This window comes from Lolium rigidum, chromosome 3, assembly GCF_022539505.1.
Source record: "Lolium rigidum isolate FL_2022 chromosome 3, APGP_CSIRO_Lrig_0.1, whole genome shotgun sequence".
Taxonomy (NCBI): domain Eukaryota; kingdom Viridiplantae; phylum Streptophyta; class Magnoliopsida; order Poales; family Poaceae; genus Lolium; species Lolium rigidum.
Genome location: NC_061510.1, coordinates 361,922,793 through 361,943,488, shown reverse-complemented (window position 1 = coordinate 361,943,488; position 20,696 = coordinate 361,922,793). Strand labels below are relative to the sequence as shown.

Genomic DNA, 20,696 nt, shown 5'->3' with positions numbered 1-20,696 from the left:
AGGCTATGTGTTTCTTGATTTGAGTTGAAAAGTCATCTTGGCTCCTATTGTCAATTATTTTTTCCTTCACTCGCAGATAATGGCCGGTTGAACTTCTTGAAGCAATTAGGAGAATGCTAACATGCTTCCTTTTATCCTTGCAGCTGCTCACATCGCTGGTGCGGAGGTGGTGACACCTGAAGCTCAGACAGGCGATGGTTGCCACCGACCAGGCGACCACTAGGTTCAATTCAACAATCTATGGTGTAAGTACAATTTTGAAGGCGGAGATGGCCGTATTAGAACATAGTTGGAGCACAGGCAGGGCTGAATTCTTCGATAAGATCAGATGAGGCCATGCCACATATGCTAATATTAAGATGTAGCTGATCAAACACTTATGATTATATATGCAGTTTGACCCAATAACTCTTCTAACGAATAAACTGTGCCTCTTATCTTGAAAAATGTCTTTACTTGATTGTGAGCACGCAAATTTATCACTGGCATTCTCACTCTTTCATGAATATTTGACATGTTTTCTACCCATTGATGAAACATAAACAAGTGTTCGTTAATATTTCCCAATGCATGATTCCTCAGTTTATACCTATCAAATACACCAATGTTTCAGAAACAGGAAACTACACCGATCATGTGGCATCAGTGTAATAGTACGATTTCTCTCCTTGTCACTGCTGGAGAACATCTCAGAATTAATGGAGGGCTTGTACAATACAGTTGGAGGGGACGTTTCTATATCGAAAAGACACAAAAAGAGCACTAGAGGATTTTAAATTTTCAAACTGTAGTTGTTAGTAAAATTGCTACGCTACTATACACTGACACAGTGACATGAATCGGAGGTGGAAACTCGGGCAGCAGCCCCAACTCTTTCTACACTAGTGGCTGCCGGGTGGGTCTAGATGCCGCCCCTGAAGAAGGGCTCGCCGAGGAAGGAGCTGGAGTAGGTGCCGCCGCCGTTGGGGAAGAGCGTGAGGAGGCAGACGACGGCGAGCACGAAGCCCCACGCGTAGCGCTCGCTGCCGAGCGGCGTGATCTCGTCCTGCGCGGGAATCTCCTCCCCGCCGCGGATGAATGTGGCGAAGAGCCCCCACGCCAGGCACAGCACGCTGCCGCTGATGGCGCCCACTCCCAGCAGCAGCGACGTGCCGAACGACAGCAGCGCCGCCGTGCTCCGGCCGAACAGCGCCTGCGCGATCCGGCCGCCCTCCAGCCGCCCGATCGGCAGCAGGTTCAGCGACGTGACCACGATCCCCAGCAGCCCCGCGAACGCCAGCGGGTCCACCGGCACGCCGACGCCCTCCACAGCGTTGGGCAGCACGTTCCCGAGCTCGTCGGCGTACGGCCCGATCACCAGCTGCACGAACGACAGCAGCGGGTTGTTGTAGAAGAACTCCGGCCGTATGAACCTGCCGCCGCGAAAAAACGTCAGAGCTCTACTTTACTCTGGTAGTATTAACAATGGCGAGATGTATGGCAGATGAACTGCTACTTACAGGGCGTTCTCGCCGCCGTTGAAGCTGCCGTCGACGATGAACGCCGAGACGGCCAGCACCACCGACGTCAGGTACGCGCTGGCCGTGCGGGCGACGGGGATGTCGAACAGGGCCTTCTTGTTCGGCAGCAGCGACTCGTAGTTGTTCATCACGCCCAGGCACCCCGTCCAGTTGGACGGCACCAGCAACGACGGGCTCAGCTTCACGCCGTACTTGGCCGCCGTCAACCTCGTCGCAATCTGACACATACGAGCTTGTTATTCATCCCAAGATGATTACAGCAACGGGGAATAAGCAAGAGAAGATTAATCTGCAGATGCATATATGCAGGAGACTGAATATAGGTGCAGTACCTCGGACACGCCGAGGATGGAGAGGAAGCCTCCGAAGAGAGGGAGGACGTCGGAGACGTAGTCGTCCAAGGACGCGCCGGGCTTGAGGAAGAAGCCGCTCATGAGAGCTATGGTCCCGAAGGTCGTGACGGCCAGAGCCACGGCGCTCAGGTAGCCCCATGGCGTGCTCAGCTTGGTGACCTCGAGCTGCAGCTCGATCTCTGCTTTCGGCTGCACCATGCACACCTGAACAGAATCCAAACACATGATTCTGTAACTATCAGTGATCATAAATGACAGGCATTTCAAGTTTCTTTTGCAAACCACAAGTGGACACGAGATGATCAATGATATTCCTAACCTGTTTTGTGATGTCGTCGTTCCTCTCCTCCATGAACCACAGGGTGACCTCTGTCCCGGCCGCCTCCGCGATCTTCTTCTCCAGCTTAGGCCTCACCTCCTCGATCGGCTTCCTCAGATTGCCGATGAAGATGCCGCCGTCGCCGAACCTCCGCACGTCCACCGCGAAGAACGTGTCGTACCCAAAACAGCTCTTCAGCTGCACCATTACACCAGAGATCAACAAATCTTTATCAGTCTCTCATCTCCAATTCAGTATTCAATTGAATTTTGTACAGTTAGCTACCTTGTTGAGGTCGAGCGCCTTGAAGGTCTTCTCGGCCTCCTCCAGCCTCTGCTTCTCCCGCTCCAGCGTGTTCTTGATGAACCCTCGGAGCAGGCCGGAGACCGGGCTGGCGTCGGGCTCGCGGTCGAGCTCCCGGAGCTTCCGGTCGGCGCGCTGCTTCTCGAGCTTGATGGCGGCCTCGATGGAAGGGTTGCCCATGAACTTCCTGAATTCCTCGTCCGACCTCCAGTCCACCTCCTGCTGCTCCTCCCTGCTCTTCCTCTCGCCGTCCTCACCATCACCTCCTTCCTGATGATCTCCTCCTCCTACGCTGGCATGATGAGAAGATGCCTTCGCCTCCTCGACCTTTTGCTCGTCAGGAGCCACGGCAATGGAGGAAGCTCGCCGGTTCTCCGTCGCCTGCTCTTGCTGCTCCTGCAGCGAGCACCTGACGACGGACCTGTTCCTGACAGGCCTGACATGGACCCTGTGAAGGTTCTTGCAGAAGCTCCTCCTTGATAAGGCTGTACTCCTAGTACTGGTGCTGCTACCAGTACACATGATAGAGGCCACGAGGGAAGTGGAAGCCATTGGCAGCGAGCTGTGGGGCTCGGTTTATCGTGCCTGCTGCTTGCTCGGTCTGGTGTGCTTCAGTTTCGGTGTGGAGAGCTTGGGAGTTCATGGCGGAGCGCTTAAAATGGTTTGGAAAGAGGAGGATGGCGAGAGTTCTAGAAAGTTGGAGAAGGCGCCGGGAGGAGTCGTGAAGAATGCGACGGCCGGAGCTGATGAGGTGATCGATCGAGTAGTGGCGGGTGGCGACGAAGGAGGTTAATGCCCCCGGCTTATCCAATTGGTCAGGACGATGCACACTTGGCGGCAGCTCGGTTCGCTAGGTAGAAGTCGGAGCTTCCTGTGTGGGCCACACACACAAATCATACTCACCCAAACACACATTTGCGTCCGTGCACAAGTGACTAAGTAAGAGAACAACCCGAACAAAGCTTATAAATTTAGTAAAATTAAACCTTACAAATTTTGACTAATTTAAAAAAGAAATTGTAAAATCTACAAAATGAAACAAATATATCATGAAAATATATCTTACGGTGAATCTATTATTATTGATTTGATACTATAAATGTTCATATTTTTGGCAATAATATTGGTCACACTTAGAGGATGTTATCTTTTGACTAAATTTATATCCCTTAATCGTGGCGAGTGCTCCCTTCACTGGTAGAAAAATGGCCTTCCGTCCAGCCCCATTAGTCGCCAAAATATAGGAACCGCGACTAATGGGGTCTTTAGTCGCGGTTCGCCACCCGAACCGCGACTAAAGACCTGGGCCCAGCGCGCTCGCTGGCCAGCTGGTGGACGGGAGGGCCTTTAGTCGTCTGTAATCGCGGGGGGTGGCGGTAGATGAATTTCACTCCTGGGCTCCCGAGGGTTTCTCTGTGCTGCTCGAGCGTGAGCGTTTTCTGCGTATCTGAACATTGCTTGAAAATTTCGACAGTCTTTCTGCAGGTGTCCTGACTGTCTTTTTCCGTTGCTGTCGAGGAAAAAATGCATCTGGCATGGTCCGTTTAACATATCTTCGGGGGACACGAAAGGTCTTGGAAACCTTGGCCCACTATTTTGTCTGTTGCGGGAGTCGTCCCTGTTATCGCTTCGCTGCTCATTGCTTTTTTGATAATCATCTCTATTGCTTCCTCCTGTGTTTGTCCGAAATCCTGCCGAAATTTGCCCTGGGGCGTCGTAGTTCGGGTACTGCCGAGGAAATCGTCGCCTCGATTGATAATTTCGACCACGGTCCTCTTCTGGTGACCTGTGCCGTTTATTGTGGACAGCATCTTCTCCATCCGCCCATTTATTTGCTATCTCCATCAACGCGGATACTTGTCTTTGGATTGGTCCTTCCCAAGTCCTCGACAAAGTCTCCACGCCTAACTCCTGCGACAAACGCATCTATTGCTCTCTCGTCAGATATATTTTCTGCCGAGTTTTTTATGATGTTCCACCTTTGGATGTATTTTCTCATTGACTCATCCGGCTTTTGTCGACATGCCCTCAGCTCTTCTAACGACGCAGGTTTTTTGCACGTGGACCTGAAGTTCTTGACGAATACATCCTCGAAACTTTCCCAGCTGTCGATAGATCCTGGCTGAAGCTTTTTGATCCAAGATCGTGCGGCTCCACTCAAGTGCACTTGAATACTTTGCATTGCTGTTGCCCTAGTTCCTCCAGTTAACTTTACCGTCTCGAGGTAATCAACTAGCCAATCCTCTGGATCTTGCAAGCCGTCGAATTTTTTGAAATGATCAGGCAACTTAAATCCCGAAGGGACTCGAGTTTTTCGTACTCTCCTCGTGAAGCACGGCAGGCCACACATATCCTCGTCGTTAAGCTCCGGGGATTGCCGATGGTCTCTTCTGCTTTGCCTCGCTCTATCGACCCTTGCTTGTACTCCTGTATCTCTTGCTCCACTGGGCCCTTCAGGAGCTGCCGCCGTTGCTGCTGCGGGTCGTGGACTATTTTGCCTTGCCGCTCCTTCGGGAGGCGTTGTTACAAACGCTGTCCCCATAGCTCCAACCCCTGCTAACGCCATATTGTATAACGTTTCTCTTGGATCACCTGCTGGTGGCCTAGATGCGAGGATATAAGCTTGTGTCGCCATGTACCCAGCTTCTGGTGTCTTAGGGATAATGTTTCCTCTTTCATCTATCGACATAAAGGACATGTCGAGGTTTTGGATTAAGTGCTCTCTTTCTGCTTCGGGTATGTGTTGCAACCTTGATCTTCCTCTGTTCCGAGCCTCCCTGTGGCTATCATCCGAAACTCTAGATTGTCGACTTAGATCTGCCCTTCTCCTGCTGGATGCAGAAGCTGCCTCCTTTCTCCTGTTCAGCTCAACTGTCTGTTTTTCTATGTTTCTGGCAGCTCGTGCGAGTCTATATTGATAAGCTTGCAGTTCTTGAGCAGTGGCCGTTGTCGTCATTGGCTCCGAACCATCTAGGGCTTTTGCAGCTCTATCCCAGGCTGCTTGTGGAAGTTGAACTCTGACACGTGGTGTGGGCCCAACATATTTAGTGCCCATACCTCTCCTTAGATCTGAGGGATCGACATAGGGATTACCCAAATCGTCGAAAGCCTCTGATGTTTCCTCTTGATCTTCGATAGCATAAATCTGATGGTATTTTGCACTCAGATCTATGTTGGGTTTGGTGACATCATTGTTGAGATTGATGAAGACCTCGCCCACTGTGATAGATTTGTCGATGAAGTCGTAACTGTCGACATCGCTTGAGCCATCGCTTATATATGAGTCCGCAGATGACTCGAACGATATGTCGTTGAAGATCTTGGCGAGTTTCTCTCTTGTTCTGGTGCTGACGTAGCGTGTTTCCGAGGTTTCTTCTTCTCCTGACTCGGTTGACGACGCATAGCTTGAAAAATCGAAATCGACCGCCGATGATCCCGACGAGATCGGAATTTCGACACGATACGATCCTTCCTTCTCGACGCGAAAGCGAAACCTTCCGAACGTCATCTCCATGGGCTCCGCCAGATACGCATATGCATCCAAACGGGAGGGTGGGTGAGGAACAAAATCGACAAGACCAGCAGCGATCTGTTTACCTCGATCCATAGTGTTGCTTCCGGTTGACGATGTCGAAGATCTTGAACGTGCCATCGAGATCAGATCCTTACGCCTCTAGTTCCCACAGACGGCGCCAATTGACAAGGGATTAACTTGTCAATGCCTACGGGTGATAGGCTAGGGTTTAGTTAGAAGTAGAGGGTAAGTAGATCTCGAAGGTTTCAGCCGAAAAGTGCTCGACGATTATGAAAACTAGGGTTTGTGAACAATGATTCGATGATCTCTTCGTCCCTCGACTCCCCCTTTATATAAGAGGTGGAGCCGAGGGTTTCGTCTTGTACAAGTTACAGAGTTCGGGACGGTTTCTAACTCATCCCATCAGATTACAAACAATACTTTCTATTACAACTCTATTTCCCTTAATACATCTTGGGCTCTCGAACCTTCTTATCCTTCGGGTAGTGGGCCTTCAGTAAACCCCGGGTACTATCTTCGGCAGGCCCATTTGGGATGCCTATGTCAACGGGGAGCTGAAGAGCGAGAGCGAAGACGACCTCCACTCCTGGGCGAACTCCACCTCCTCCGACGAGGAGGAGGAAGAAGAAGAAGCAGAGGAAGAGGAGGAAGAGGAGGAGGATGATTCCTCCTCCTCCGCTGGGTATCCGCCGGCGAAGCGCTTCCGCGCTTGGGCGGACAGCGAGGACGATGATGATGACGAGGAAGAAGAGGCTTCGGCCGAGGGCTGGGGCAGCAGCGACGAGGAACTCTCCGGAAGCAGCGCCGACGGCAGCTACGATGCCGACGACGAGGCCAGTGAAGATTAGTAATGTAGGATTAGTAGTTCCTGAGCAATCGGCTCTTCCTTTCTTGAGAAATCGGCTCTTCATTGTAAAAAACCCCTCTTATTAATGAAGAAGACATTTCTCAGCTGATTCTGTCCCTTTTCCAACTTTGCCGATTGTTAAAGTGAGTCAACACATTAAGAGCCGATGGCAGCGCATCGGCCCTTGCCATAAAACGCGAGCAAGGCCAACTCTATTGTCTATTCAAATGGTAACCTGCGACTTATCCGAAAGAGCAAAACTCAAATCCCCAAATCGCCGCTTGAACAGATCCAACCCACGGCCATATGAACCTCAGACGTCAATCGCGCAGGTTCGCAACTGCAACGGACCCAAAGGCAACATCATCCAATGCCCACTCTATGGTCTCAGGCCTGAAGGTGATCCTTAACCACTCCTTGCTGTTCGAACATAGCGCCTTGCTCTATCTTTTGCATCAACAGGAACGGCCCTGACCCTGTAGATGATGACGGCTTCCCTTTCAGGCTCCTTTCAGCAGCTCTGGTGGTCTTCTTCTGCAACAACTCACCGCTTTCGAAGAAGGTTATGATGCAGGGTCAGCCGATGACACTCCAATCGGCTTCCAAAAACAGAGTGTCTACCAAATCAGCTGCCCCCCGAGCCTCAGTTAAGGCGAGAACAGCGGCGAGGACACACAGTTCAGACAAATGGACCCGAGCTCGAGCGAATCTGAGAAAACCACCACGCAGAGCCAGCCAGACTTGCCACCGTCGGCTTTCAAGAAAAGGTCAGCTACTGAACCTGCCGTTTCCCAAACTCTCATCAAAGCGGGGCAGGGCAGCCTACGCACAGAGAGCCGATGCATCAAGAAGGCTCGCAAAGAACCGCAAGCCTCTCCATTAAACCAGGAGATACCAAACGTAACTCCATCATTTCCTCGGCTGATTTGGCCTCGTCGACCCCTTGTCGTTCTTATCGGCTAACCTCCTCTTCGCGGATCGATAACACGTCCGACAACGATCGCTGAACTGGCGACCTTGCGCAAAGGGTTGGAGGTCCTCGAAGAGAAGGTTCAGGCGACGGCTCATTGAAGCTGAGCATGCTCTCATCGTTCACTCCCTCGAAAAAGGCCTCGAAGCTGACCTGAAGACCGACTCGGTCGAAAACCTGTGTAATTTGTACTAGAGTCGATGTCTGTGCATCGGCTTTGTTTCTTAGCTCTAAAGTCGATGTCTGTGCATCGGCTGTACATCGTGAGAATTTTTTTTTACTGGCCGATTTTTCTATCGGCCTCCAATATTTCACTGCACATGTATCGCACATGTTCATCTGATTAGGTGCCCCCGAGCCGAATCTGCCGAGTAACTCGCGGATATCGGCTCGTAGTTAGCCAAGGCACCGTATCCGAACGTCGGCTCCGTTAAGACCAATGTTGACTTCTTCCAGCTCATCGGCCGACGTAAACCCGTTGCCCGTTAGATCGACGTTGAACACAGGCGTAACGTATGGTGAGGATAATTTTGGCCGATTGCTGGAATCGGCCTCCATGTTGATTGAATTGCTCAATGAAGGTTTTGCAATGTTCGTCCATAGATCTTTGGGGCCGATCACAAGGATCGGCCTCGCCACGTTCGTCCATAGATTTTGCTCTTGTTACACAGTCAGGCCGGTGGATAAGACCAGCCTTACTCCGTCCTTCGTTACGTCGATGCGCTCGCAGTCGTCCAAAGTGATGCCTGAGAGTGGCTCTTGGCCTGTAGTCTCCCAAACGTTCATGCCAGCCGTTGAAATCTCGGCCGAGTCATCTGCGTGGACAACCTCTACTTCATCTCCATCCCACTGTATCAAGCATTGGTGCATCGTGGATGGAATGCAACAGTTGGCGTGGATCCAATCTCTCCCTAGCAGGACAGCATAGGTGCTCTTGCTATCGACAATAAAGAACGTCGTAGGGATGGTTTTCCTACCTACGGTCAGATCCACGTTCAGAACACCTTGTGCGTCAGATGCTTGGCCGTTGAAATCGCTCAGTGTAACGTTGGTCTTGATCAGATCCGAGCTAGAGCGTCCCAACCGACGTAGCATGGAGTATGGCATAATGTTGACGGCCGCTCCGGTGTCCACCAGCATCTTGTTGACAGGCTGCCCATTGATATAACCTCGCAAGTACAGGGCCTTCAGATGTCTGTAGCTTCTTTCTCGTGGCTTCTCAAAGATAACCGGCCGTGGGCCGCGATCGAGTTGTGCCACGGGTGCTTCGTCTAATCCTGGAGCACTAAACTCCGTCGGAAGGATGAACACCATGTTTGTGCCAGCCGATGTCTCATCATCGGCTTTCTTTTGTCTGGGGCGCCACTCTTTCCTTTGTGGACGACCTTCTTCGTCCAGGGTTCGCTGAATTTTCGCGGCCAGATCAGGCCGCGCCTTCCTTAACGTGTGCAGGTATAACCTTTCGGCTTCCTCCAAACCACGTAGTCGCTGAACCCTACGCTTTTGGGAACGGCTGAGTCCATCAGGGCACCACCTTGGCCGGTGGTACTTATCTTCTTCTTCTTCTTCATCATTGTCCTCTAGTTCCTCGAGATCTTCTACCCGAGAGGACTCAGCGTGCTTGTTCCGAGGCGGGAGAGGCCCTAGACGTTTGAACACAGACACATTAGCTGCATCCTTCTTCTTCTGTCTACATTCTGGGCAGTTGCCGATTGTAGGCAATCGGCTCATTCCTGAATCCCAGCGAGTGTACCGAAGAAGGGACAGTCCCAGTGCCTATCCACGTCGTCTTGCTCTCTCGACTTTTCCTTGGCGTGGCGCTCATATCTCTCCTCGTCGCGATCATGCCGACGATGTCTCCTGGCGTCCCTAGCCAGACGATCTCTTTCGTCATCGTCGTTGTACCGTCGGCGTTGGTCGTATTGACTCACATATTTGTTGAGGAGGTGATCAGAGAGAGGTCGCTGATATCTCACATTCCTCACTTCTCCCTCCGTGATGTGGCGCTTGCCATCGTGCCGGAGCCGATCGCGTGAAACGGCTTCCTCTGTGTCCTTGCGATGAGAGCGGCTGCCCTCGTCTCTGTCCTTACCAGAGTGGTGCCCAGGTCCTACCATGTTGATGTTGAACGAGAAACTTGGCTGGCACCTCCCAGGGTAAGTGCACTCCACCATGTTAACGGCGGGGAAGGGGTGTGTGTCGACTTTCATGGCGTACTGGCTGAAAATTAGACGCCCTTGTTCTATCGCCATTTGGATCTGCTGACGCCACACCCTGCAGTCGTTGGTGGCATGGGTGAACGTGTTATGCCACTTGCAGTATGGCTTTCCGTTCAGCTCTTGCGCCGTGGGGATCTTGTGGCCTTCGGGTACCTTTAGCTGCTTCTCCTTAAGTAAGAGGTCGAAGATTTGCTCAGCCTTGGTGACGTCGAAGTCAAACCCTCTTGGAGGACCTTGTGGCTTAACCCACTTGCAGGACACGGGGCTTGCCCCCCGAGTCCATTCAGCCACTGCTACCTCTTGATCTCCTGCAGAGCCTTCATCTTCATCTGCCTCAACCAGGACCACCGCACGCTTGAATTTATCCTGGTATAAATCTGGGTGGCGCTGTTCATATAATGACAGCTTCTGCACCATGTGCGCCAATGAAGGGTAGTCTGCTTGGGAGGCCACATCCTTGATCGGTGATGCGAGACCCACCACCGCCAACTCGACTGCTTCTTTTTCAGTCACACGAGCCGAATAGCATCGGTTCCTAACGGTCCTGAAGCGCTGGATGTATTCTGATACTGTTTCTCCGCGCTTCTGTCGTACTTGTGCTAGATCGGCAATGCCAGCCTCGGAAGCCTCTGAGTGATACTGCATGTGGAACTGCTCCTCCAACTGCTTCCAAGTCCGGATTGAGTCTGGTGGCAGCGATGTGTACCACCCGAAAGCCGATCCTGTGAGGGACTGTGCGAAGAACCTCACACGCAGCTCATCTGATGCTGAGATCGTGCCCAGCTGTGCCAAATATCGGCTCACATGCTCGATTGAGCTGGAACCATCTGATCCACTAAATTTGGAGAATTCAGGGAGCCGATATTTTGGTTGTAGTGGGATCAACTCGTACTCGTTGGGGTACGGCTTGGAATAGCCGATTGGCCTACTTTTCGGCACCATGCCGAACTGGTCTCTCAAGATTGTACTGATCTGATCCGCGGTGCTGGCTGCAGGAGTCGAACTCTGAAGATTTGCCGGAGTGGCATACTTAGCCAGCCATGCTTGTTTCTCAAGCTCTGAGCCAACTGCAGGAGTTGGGCTCGGAGGTTTATCGGAGTGGCATACTTAGCTAGCCACGTCTGCTTTTCAAGATCCGTTCCCGAAGTTCCTCCCGCTGTTCCGAAGTCCCTGCTGTTGCGGTCCGGTTTGTGAGTGCCCGATTCATGCGGTCTGGCACGTATGTGCATGTGTATCCGTGAGGGATCTCCTTAGGCGCCTCATGCAAGAACTGGTAATCACTAGGGTCACCACCGATCTTGTAGACGACGTATGCCGGTGAACTCGGCACTTCTGGTGCTGCCAACGCGAATGGCAGCGGTGGTCGGGACTGGAGTGGCATATTTCCTTGGTGAGTCCCTAGAGCTGGTCCTGACGGAGAGTACTGATGCCTCATGATTTCCTGGATCACCCGAAGAGCGACACGCTCCAAAGTGTTCACCAGGCTCTCAGAATGGCGGTGCAGCGAATGAGCTACCATGAAATTAATCTCCTGACGCGAGACCTGGTGCGTTCTTCTGACGGGGCGGACAGGTCCACTCCATCGAGCGCGCCTTCAGGTGAGAACCCTTTCCACCTGATGCCGTGTGAGCGGGTTCTCTGGAAAGAGCCGATGAGGTCGGCTTCGAGGATCGCTTTGACCTCGGCATACTTCTTCTTGAGCTCCTCAGTGAGATCCTCGTATGTGACCGGAGTGCCTTCCGCCATCTCAGGTGTAGATGGCGATGCGGTTGATGTCGAAGACCGTCCCACCGGGCGTGCCAGAATGTGTTGCGGTCAGAAACCCACCGGCGAGCAGCGACGGGCAACACAGTAGAGCCGGGAGGCTCCCAGGACTGCGGGCTGGCCCCGGTCCCTCGAGCGACGGCCCGCAAAGACTCCGGCACGCACGTCCGATGCTGGTGCAAGGGCGTGCCACCTGACCTATACCCGGTCGGGAAGGTGATGGATTTGCCTCGCTTAGTTTCCTGCATGGCATACACGTAAACATTAAATACGAGCCTCGATCGGCTCTCAGGTTGTCCTGTGAATCGGCTCAAGGAGTCGATTCACCCATGATTCGTACGAGGTGTACGATCATATGGTGGTCCTGCTTGATCGAAATAAAGCTAAAACGACCTACTACGATTTAGGGTTTTCACCACATAATCGGAACATCCTACGCGTGATTGAGCCTGGCGGCCACGCACGGTGATCGTAAACCGACCCTAGACAAGGCCTAAAAACCAACATGAAGTTGATCCCCGGAACATCCTGTCTAGGGCTAGCAAACTACACCCTACATGCCACTGGATCCTTCAACCCGTTTGTAAGGCCTAACTATGCAGATATTAAACTAATCCTTGAAGAACAAGGAGCAATCATAACGGATCGGATCTACTAAATAATGATCAAGCGGGTTGCCTCCCTTACACCCAAGATAGGTGTAAGGGCGGCTAGACGTCTAAGGGTTGCACGGACGAAAGCATATGATACGATGAAACAATGCTAACCCTAACACATCTATGATAACTACGTTGCTCGCCATCAACAAGGCTTCAGCACGAGCAACGCATGAACAGCGAATAAACGTGTACTGCCTAGATCGCAAGATGCGATCTAGGCAGCTTACCCGGAAGAAACCCTCGAGACAAGGGAGTTGGCGATGCGCCTAGATTGGTTTGTGGTGAACGTGATTGTTGTTTATTTCAGAAACCCTAGATACATATTTATAGTTCGTAGACTTTCTAACGTGGGAATAATCCCAACCGGGCACGAGCCAAACTCTATCTAACCGACACGTATCCTACTATATTACAGATACACGGGCAAACTAGCCCAAACTTTGCATATAAGGCCGATTCATGTATTTTTTCCATGTATATTCTTCAAGCCCATCTTAATCGCGGCCCACCTCTGATTCGGTCAAATTCTGGTGATAACAGAAAGAGGCGGGAAGAAAGTGGCGGGAAGAAAGAGGCGGGAAGAAAGTGGCGGGAAGAAAGTGGCGGGAAGAAAGAGGCGGGAAAGAACTGACGGGAAGACAGGCCAGGGAGAAATTATGGGAAGACAGAGGTGGCCGGGAAGAACTGGTGGGAAGCGGGGGGCAGGAAGACAGATGAGGGAAGAAATTAGTTTTTCTGATTTTTTGATATATTATTTGTATTTTTAACATTTTGAATTGAATTAGTTTTACTTTTCTTAATTTTTTGATATACTATTTGTATTTTTAACATTTTGAATTGAATTAGTTTTATTTTTCTAAATTTTTTGATATATTATTTGTATTTTTAACATTTTGAATTGAATTAGTTTTACTTTTCTTAATTTTTTGATATACTATTTGTATTTTATGATTTTGAAATGAATTAGTTTTATTTTTCTGATTTTTTTGATATATTATTTGTATTTTTAACATTTTGAATTGAATTAGTTTTATTTTTCTGAATTTTTTGATATATTATTTGTATTTTATGATTTTGAAATGAATTAGTTTTATTTTTCTGAATTTATTGATATATTATATGTATTTTTAACATTTTGAATTGAATTAGTTTTATTTTTCTGAATTTATTCATATATTATATGTATTTTTAAGATTTTAAAATGAAAGTATTTCGAAAAATACCTTTAGTCGCGGTTGGCCTCGCCAACCGCGACTAAAGGTCTTTGCGCGCGGGAAACGGAAAACCCGGCGAAAAACCCGGTCCCTTTATATACGCGCGGGCGCGAACGGCCGCGGCACACTCGTCTTCTCCGCCGATCGAACCGTCTCTGCAGCGCCGTCGCCGATCGAACCCTCTATCGCGCCATCGCCGCGCCGTCGCCGCGCCCTCTGCCGTGCCGCACCGCCAACCGCCGCGCCTCGTCGTACGTAGCCGTCGGGTGCCGCGCCGCGCCGCCGCCACACAGTTCGCCACCGCCCGACGTCAAAGCCGTAAGGACCCGCGCGCGCGCCCCAACCTCTCGTCGTCTCAGATTGCCGCCGCCGCCTGTCGCGCGCCGTCCGCGCGCCGCCGCTGCCGCCCTGCTCGCGCCGCCGCTTGCCGCGCGCCGGCGGCCGTGTGTCGTCGCTGCAGATCGAGAGAGAGACGAGAAGAACGAGAGAGGGAACGAGAGAGAAGGGCCAGGGCGCCTGGCCATCCCACTTTTTTTTTGTTTTTTTTTTAAATTTGTAACTAAGTTTTTTTAATTAAAAATGTAACTAATAAGTTTTTTTAAAAAAATTTGATATACTAAGTTTTTTTAAAATTTGATATACTAAGTTTTTTTTAAATTTGATATACTAAGTTTTTTTTAAATTTGCTACTAATAATTTTGCAAAACGATCGTGGTACGACGTCGCCGTTATCATCAAGACCACGACGTAGGTCGCACGACGCGTCCAATCTCCGCTCGCCGCTTGCGCCGTCAGCCACCGTGCACGCTCGCGGCTCACTAAATCCAACCGCCGCGCCCCGTACGTCGCCGCCCTCGCCGTCGCCGCAGCCGCCGCCACTCACAGGCGCCGCGCTGCCGCCGCCAGCCAGTGTACACGAGAGAGAAGGGGCGCCACGCCGCCGGCCAAGAGAAGGGGCACCGCGCCGCCGGCCAGAGAAGGGCGCCGCGTGTATACGGAGGGGGCAGCGCTCTTCGCCCCCTCCGTATACGCGCGGTGTTTTTTTGGGATCGAGAGGGGGCGGCGAGGGTTATGTGTCCTCGGCACCGCGCCACCGCCCTTTCGCCACCGCCACCGGTCTCTCGGTCACGCGGTCACTGCGTCCCCCCTCTCGCCTCCCTCGTCGCCCTCTCTCTTTATATGTAGAAGAGATGTGATAATGCATATACACAATTAATTTGTTTTTACTACATGTTTTCAGGATTGACATATGGCGGACGATAGAGCTGACCCGATTATGGCCAGCTACGATCCGGACGCTGAAGACCATATGTTCGGCATCATAAACGGCGATATTCTATATGTGCCGACCGGACAAGAAGAAGATGATATCTCTTCTTATCTGAACCTTGACGGTGAAGATGAAGGCCGTCAGCAAGATGATGCCGAACAAACGTCGATAAACGACGATCTTCAAATGGAAGTAGCAACCACCTCCGGCGCCGAGGTATATATATACATTGAGCCTCTGGTGATACAAACTAACTGATTTGAATAAATATGTGTGTAACTAACGCGCGCGACTCTCTTTCTTATTTTAGCTCTCGGCCGGATCGTCGAAACAATCGAGTACGTCGTCAAAGCGTGGCGCAACCAAGACGATGAAACAAGGAGAAACATGCACCATCGAGGTTGTCGACAGTGCAACCGGCAGGCCGCTGGACCCCGCAAGAATGCCACCAAGTTTATCAACCAATGCGGAGCCGTTGTTAGAGACAACGTCTCGATCACCGTCCAGGAGTGGAATGAGCCAAAGAAGGCACGAATTGGTTCCACTTTTGTCGATAAGAGAACAAAAAAAGATTGCTTCAAAAAGCTTATGGAACATTTCGTTCTACCTCCGGAATACAACAAATTCGATGAGGAGGGTAACAAGATTGAGGAAAACAAGGAGAGGAGGAGGCTAGTCAAACAGTTCGCTCTTCATAAGATGGCCGACGCATTCCGGAAATTCAAGCAAAATCTAGCCCATGACTTTGTCAAGGAGAACAAGACTCCGGATTTCAAAGGACAATATGAGAAACTGAAACATGATTGGCCAGAATTTGTGAAGCAAAAAAATCGGAGCAGTTCATTCAAATATCGAAAAAAATAAGGAAAATGCGGCTAAGAAGGAGTAAAATCATATTATGGGGCCAGGAGGGTATCGCCTTTGGGAGCCTAGGTGGGAGAAGATGGAGAACGAGCTGAGGGCGCGAGGAATCCGTCCAGGTACGGAGGGATGGGACCCAAGGGCCAAAAGCTGGTGGTACGGGCATGGGGGAACACTGAACCCGGAGACAGGGGAGTGTGTTTACCGGGGCAAAATAATTAAGCCCACCCAAGCCCTTATTGACGCAATGAGGGATGCTCAAGAGGGGAAGATCAAGTTCAACAGAGAGAACGACGCGCTGACAAAAGCCCTCGGGAATCCTGAACACGGAGGACGTGTACGAGACATGGGGCACATTCCGTGGAAAATAGGGTTCTCCCAGAACGATGACCCGTACGGTTACAGAAGCCGTAAGAGAAAGATGGACCGGGAAGCAGATGTTGTGGCGCGGTTGGCATCGGAAATGGATGTGATGAAGAAAACCGTGAGTGTACTGGTAGCTGAAAGAGATGCAGCTCGGGCGCAGCATGAAGATCATCCATTGGATCTCGGAAGCCATCAGCGGAGAAGCAGCGTGGCTTCCACGGAGGCCCCACCGGCTGGTGCACCGACGATCGAAATTACTGCACCGGAGCCTCCGGCGATCGAAATTACTGCACCGGAGCCTCCTCGCTACCCCGTGGACGATGTAAAGGAGATGAAAGAATGTCATCTGTATTATCCAATGGGGAACATGTCCATGAAGGTAGCCATCGGCAGTGCTTTACCATGTGAACCTGGAGCACTCCACCACAACAAGCCCATTCAAGATGGCTATGCTCGTGTCACGGTGGAGGACATAGTCCAAGGGTTTGAGGACCTGGAGATTGACATTGCTACACCTGAAGGGGCGAGAAGACTTGGAGATGTCAAGCGCCATACCATTCTATGGCAAAAGAAGTTTATCAAGTTTCCAGGCGAGGCGCCAAGAAGGCCAACAAGTCCACCCCCCTACGGTGGTGGTGGCGGTGGCGGTGGTGGTGGCGGTGGCGGTGGTGGTGGTGGTGGTGCTTCACCTACACCTCCTTCACATTAGCCGACGCCGCCCCCCAATTCACCTCCGGCGGGTAAGTAGCCGCCGCCCCCTAGTCCGCCCCGGGCGGGTAAGTAGACGCCGCCCCCCAATCCACCTCCGGCGAAGAAGCAGAAGCATCAGTCCTGGAGTATTAACCCGGACCCTTATGTACCTAAGATAACAAAGGTACCGGAGCCATCACTGAAGCCTCTCCCCACGAGGCCTTGGGAACGTAGTGCCGAGGAAGTCGACACGGCCGCGACTACTGATTATGAGAAATGGAAGGCGGACTGCAAGAAGAAAAGATAGCCCAAGCCCAAGCCAGTATTTTCTGATGAGCAAAAGAAGTGGGCTAAGTCATTTTTGAACACACCGTCCCAAGCCGCGAAGAATCTGCCTGACGACTATGCACGTGAACTTCGTAAGCAGGCACTCATGTTCAAGGAGAAGAAAGAGCGGGAGGAGGCCGAGAAAGAATTAGAAAGTAAAAAAAGCGGGAAACGAGTTGCCCAGCTCGGGGAACAAAGTAAACAATCGATTGCCCCGCTTATAGTGACAGCTGCCGGTTCGGATGCCCCCGATATCATAGAAGTTGCGGCAGCACAGGGATTGACTGTAACGAGTGCCAGAGAACAAGCGGCCAACTTAGGTATGACTCTTCGTGAACTGTTAGGCCTTGATGAGGCGCCAGTGAAGGAGGTAGTAATTACATATGTGAAGAATGGGCCTCTCGTCGAGCCTGCGCAGGAGAGGATCTACCTCCACAAATGACAAGTCTCGCTGAAATGGTACAAGGGTTACATAAAAAATAAAAACGCCAAAGAATATATTTATGCGGAAGTTAGACATGAGCATCACTTCAAACATTACTATGTACAAATTCATCTGAGTGAATTGTTCCAGCTTTTCAATCTGCGCGAGCTCGACAAATCTATCATCAGTTGCTACGTTCTGTAAGTGATTTATTTCTACCCCATCTCGTTCATATTGCCTGCACTATATATATATGTCCTAACTATATTGTTGTGTCCGCTATTATACATGCAGAATGAAGATTAAGGAATGCAAAGTAAGGAATATCCATGATGTTGGGTTCATTGACCCACACATCGTTAATGGATATGTGTTAGAGCATCACCCCGCCGACGTGGAGGCAGACCTGTAGCAGTTTCTTACAAAGCAGGAACTCAAAAGTGATATTCTATTTCCTTACCATTTTGGGTGAGTGTTTCTGTCTTGAGCACATTCTCTTTTGTTTACTCTATGCATGGTATGTTCTCGAAACGCTTCTGAAGCTCTGATTCTAGGCCGTACATGATGGCACATTGAACTGTGGAGTAATGAGTCTTCTGAGTGAGGTAAATATTTGGGATTTCTATTTTCGTGCCCTCGGGTCCTTAGTTGTGCTCAGTTTTCCCCAGCTCCTTAGTTTTTCCTCAGTTTTACCCAAGCGTTTGTCTGAAACCATCACACGTGATGTAACGGCCGGTTGCCCGACGGTTGACCGTTATCTTCCGACTAGTGGGGCCACGTAGAGCCCGCAAAGACACGTCGGACCATCCATCTTTGTTTGACCGTAAGCATCGCTGTATCCCCGACCAAAACGCGAACGAGTGGGGCTTCGGTATATCAAATGACAAGTACGGCCATGACGCTGATACAAGGGGCAATACACGGGTAGGATTAGATTTTTAAACGGAGCTCTACAGCGATGGCACGGAGGAGGTGGCATGCGGGGTGCCGAGATGAGATCGACGTCCACAAAGAACTGCATGAGGCGAGACCAGACGCATTAGATAGATATGAACTAGACGCGTTTAACCATGCAAAGAAGAGAAGAAATGGTTGACGACATCGACGACCACCTCAAAACTTTGACCGACCGTGTCGGACACGAACGCGAGCAATGTAGAGAAAACTAGTGTCTCTCCTTTCTGGCGTGTATAGGTGGGTGCTAGGAGAGTGTGGTGGCGAAGGGAAAGACCTCGCGGCGGTCTGTGGCGTCCAGCATAGCGGGTCGGCGTGGCCGTGCCCACAGCGGCGTGCATGCATGATCGGCATTCGCATCAGCATGTACGTTCGGCATTGGCCTCGGCGGTATCTCTCGGTGTGTCGGTGATCGAATGAGGGGACGGGATTGAGGGTGCATCCCGACGTTGACCTAGCAGATGGCGGCGAGCATAGCCGTTTCGACCATGCCGATATCGGCATCGGCATCGTTTGGAGGCTGTGGTGCTCGAATCAAGTTGGGATTTGTTTCTTGTAGGCCAAAATGAATTTGAAACAAGTTTCATGTTGAAGGTTAGGTAACGAAAGTTTGTAACTATCCCAAAATTATACTAGCGCCATGGTGAGGTTCTTTTTGATAGAGCTATACGGTTGGGCAAACTTTTTTGACACTTTTTAGATAGGGTTCCTTGTTGTTACACGTATGGCATCATGTATGGAAAATTTGGGGTCATTTGGAGATGTTCGAAAAAATCACTTTGCTTAAGCGCATGCCGTTTCGTCTCGCTGAAACCAGCTTTTCTAACAAGGTGATTTTTTCTACCTTCTCTAAATAACCTCAAATTTCATACAGCTGATCTTCTATACATAGATAGATAGATTGTTTCGTTTTTACATTTTTCAAACTTTTTATTTCCCTTTACAATACCCAATTGATTTTCAGGTCAAAACCTCGAAAAACAGCATCATGTATGGCATCATTTTCACCCTAAATTTTCTGAAACTTTCCCTTTTAGATATTCCTTGTTGTTATAGGTATGCCATCATGTATGCCAAACTTGGTTAGGTCTCACTGAAACCAGCTTTTGTAACAAATTAGGTTTTTTCTGCGTGAAAAGTAATGGCTACAACAAATTGTTGATGGTTTATCATTTTTTTGCGTGAAAAGTAATGGCTACAACAAATTGTTGATGGTTTATCATTTTTTGCGTGAAAAGTAATGGCTACAACAAATTGTTGATGGTTTATCATTTTTTGCGTGAAAATTAATGGCAACAACAAATCGGTGATGGTTTATCATATTTTTTGCGTGAAAAGTAATGGCTACAACAAATTGTTGATGGTTTATCATTTTTTGCGTGAAAAGTAATGGCTACAACAAATTGTTGATGGTTTATCATTTTTTGCGTGAAAAGTAATGGCAACAACAAATCGGTGATGGTTTATCATATTTTTTGCGTGAAAAGTAATGGCAACAACAAATTGTTGATGGTTTATCATTTTTTGCGTAAAAGTAATGGCTACAACAAATTGTTGATGGTTTATCATTTTTTGCGTGAAAAGTAATGGCAACAACAAATCGGTGATGGTTTATCATTTTTTTTGCGTGAAAAGTAATGGCTACAACAAATTGTTGATGGTTTATCATTTTTTTGCGTGAAAAGTAATGGCAACAACAAATCGGTGATGGTTTATCATTTTTTTTGCGTGAAAAGTAATGGTAACAACAAATCGGTGATGGTTTATCATTTTTTGCGTGAAAAATAACGCCTAAAACAGTTTATAATTTTTAGCGCGTGAAAAATAATACGGAAAACCGCCCTTCAGCATACTTAGAGGGTGGAAGCTAATTAACCGCCAACAGAGAGAGAGAGGGGTTATCCTGCCCGTTCCCTATATCATACGATCAACAGTCGGTGGGCACGATCCGCGTGACATGGGCTAGACCAATCGGAGCGATGATGCACGTCTCGCGAGAATTTGTGAAGAGAGAGGGCAAAACTGAGTACTATCAAGAAACCAAGGGCACCTGAGTAGTAAATAGACTAAGGGATTCAAATATGAGATTTAAAAAATGGAA

At 49.9% G+C, this 20,696-nt stretch overlaps 2 protein-coding genes across 2 annotated transcripts in view; one reads left to right on the top strand and one right to left on the bottom strand.

The window, feature by feature from the left end:
- The window catches only part of LOC124704160, a 2,299-nt gene extending 1,882 nt beyond the window's left edge, over positions 1-417 (top strand). Inside the window, exon 5 of the mRNA XM_047236396.1 lies at positions 144-417. Within this exon, the coding sequence (XP_047092352.1) occupies positions 144-173 (30 nt within the window). The 3' untranslated portion in view covers positions 174-417. The remainder of the gene's footprint in view (positions 1-143) is intronic.
- A 330-nt stretch (positions 418-747) lies between these two features.
- On the bottom strand, positions 748-3,234 carry LOC124700430 (probable zinc metalloprotease EGY3, chloroplastic). Its single transcript, XM_047232562.1, has 5 exons — positions 2,478-3,234; positions 2,193-2,390; positions 1,853-2,077; positions 1,500-1,738; positions 748-1,412 (listed from the first exon to the last, which is right to left on the bottom strand). The coding sequence occupies exons 1-5, from the start codon at positions 3,045-3,047 to the stop codon at positions 902-904; spliced, it is 1,743 nt and encodes a 580-aa protein (XP_047088518.1). The 5' UTR covers positions 3,048-3,234; the 3' UTR covers positions 748-901.
- Between the last annotated feature and the right edge of the window lie 17,462 nt (positions 3,235-20,696).

Coding starts and splice junctions, on each gene's coding strand:
- LOC124700430 (XM_047232562.1), bottom strand. CDS start 3,047: ATGGCTTCCACTTCCCTCGTGGCCTCTATCATGTGTACTGGTAGCAGC. Junction 2,391..2,477: donor AGGCGCTCGACCTCAACAAG/GTAGCTAACTGT, acceptor GTAATGGTGCAG/CTGAAGAGCTGTTTTGGGTA. Junction 1,739..1,852: donor CCATCCTCGGCGTGTCCGAG/GTACTGCACCTA, acceptor CGTATGTGTCAG/ATTGCGACGAGGTTGACGGC.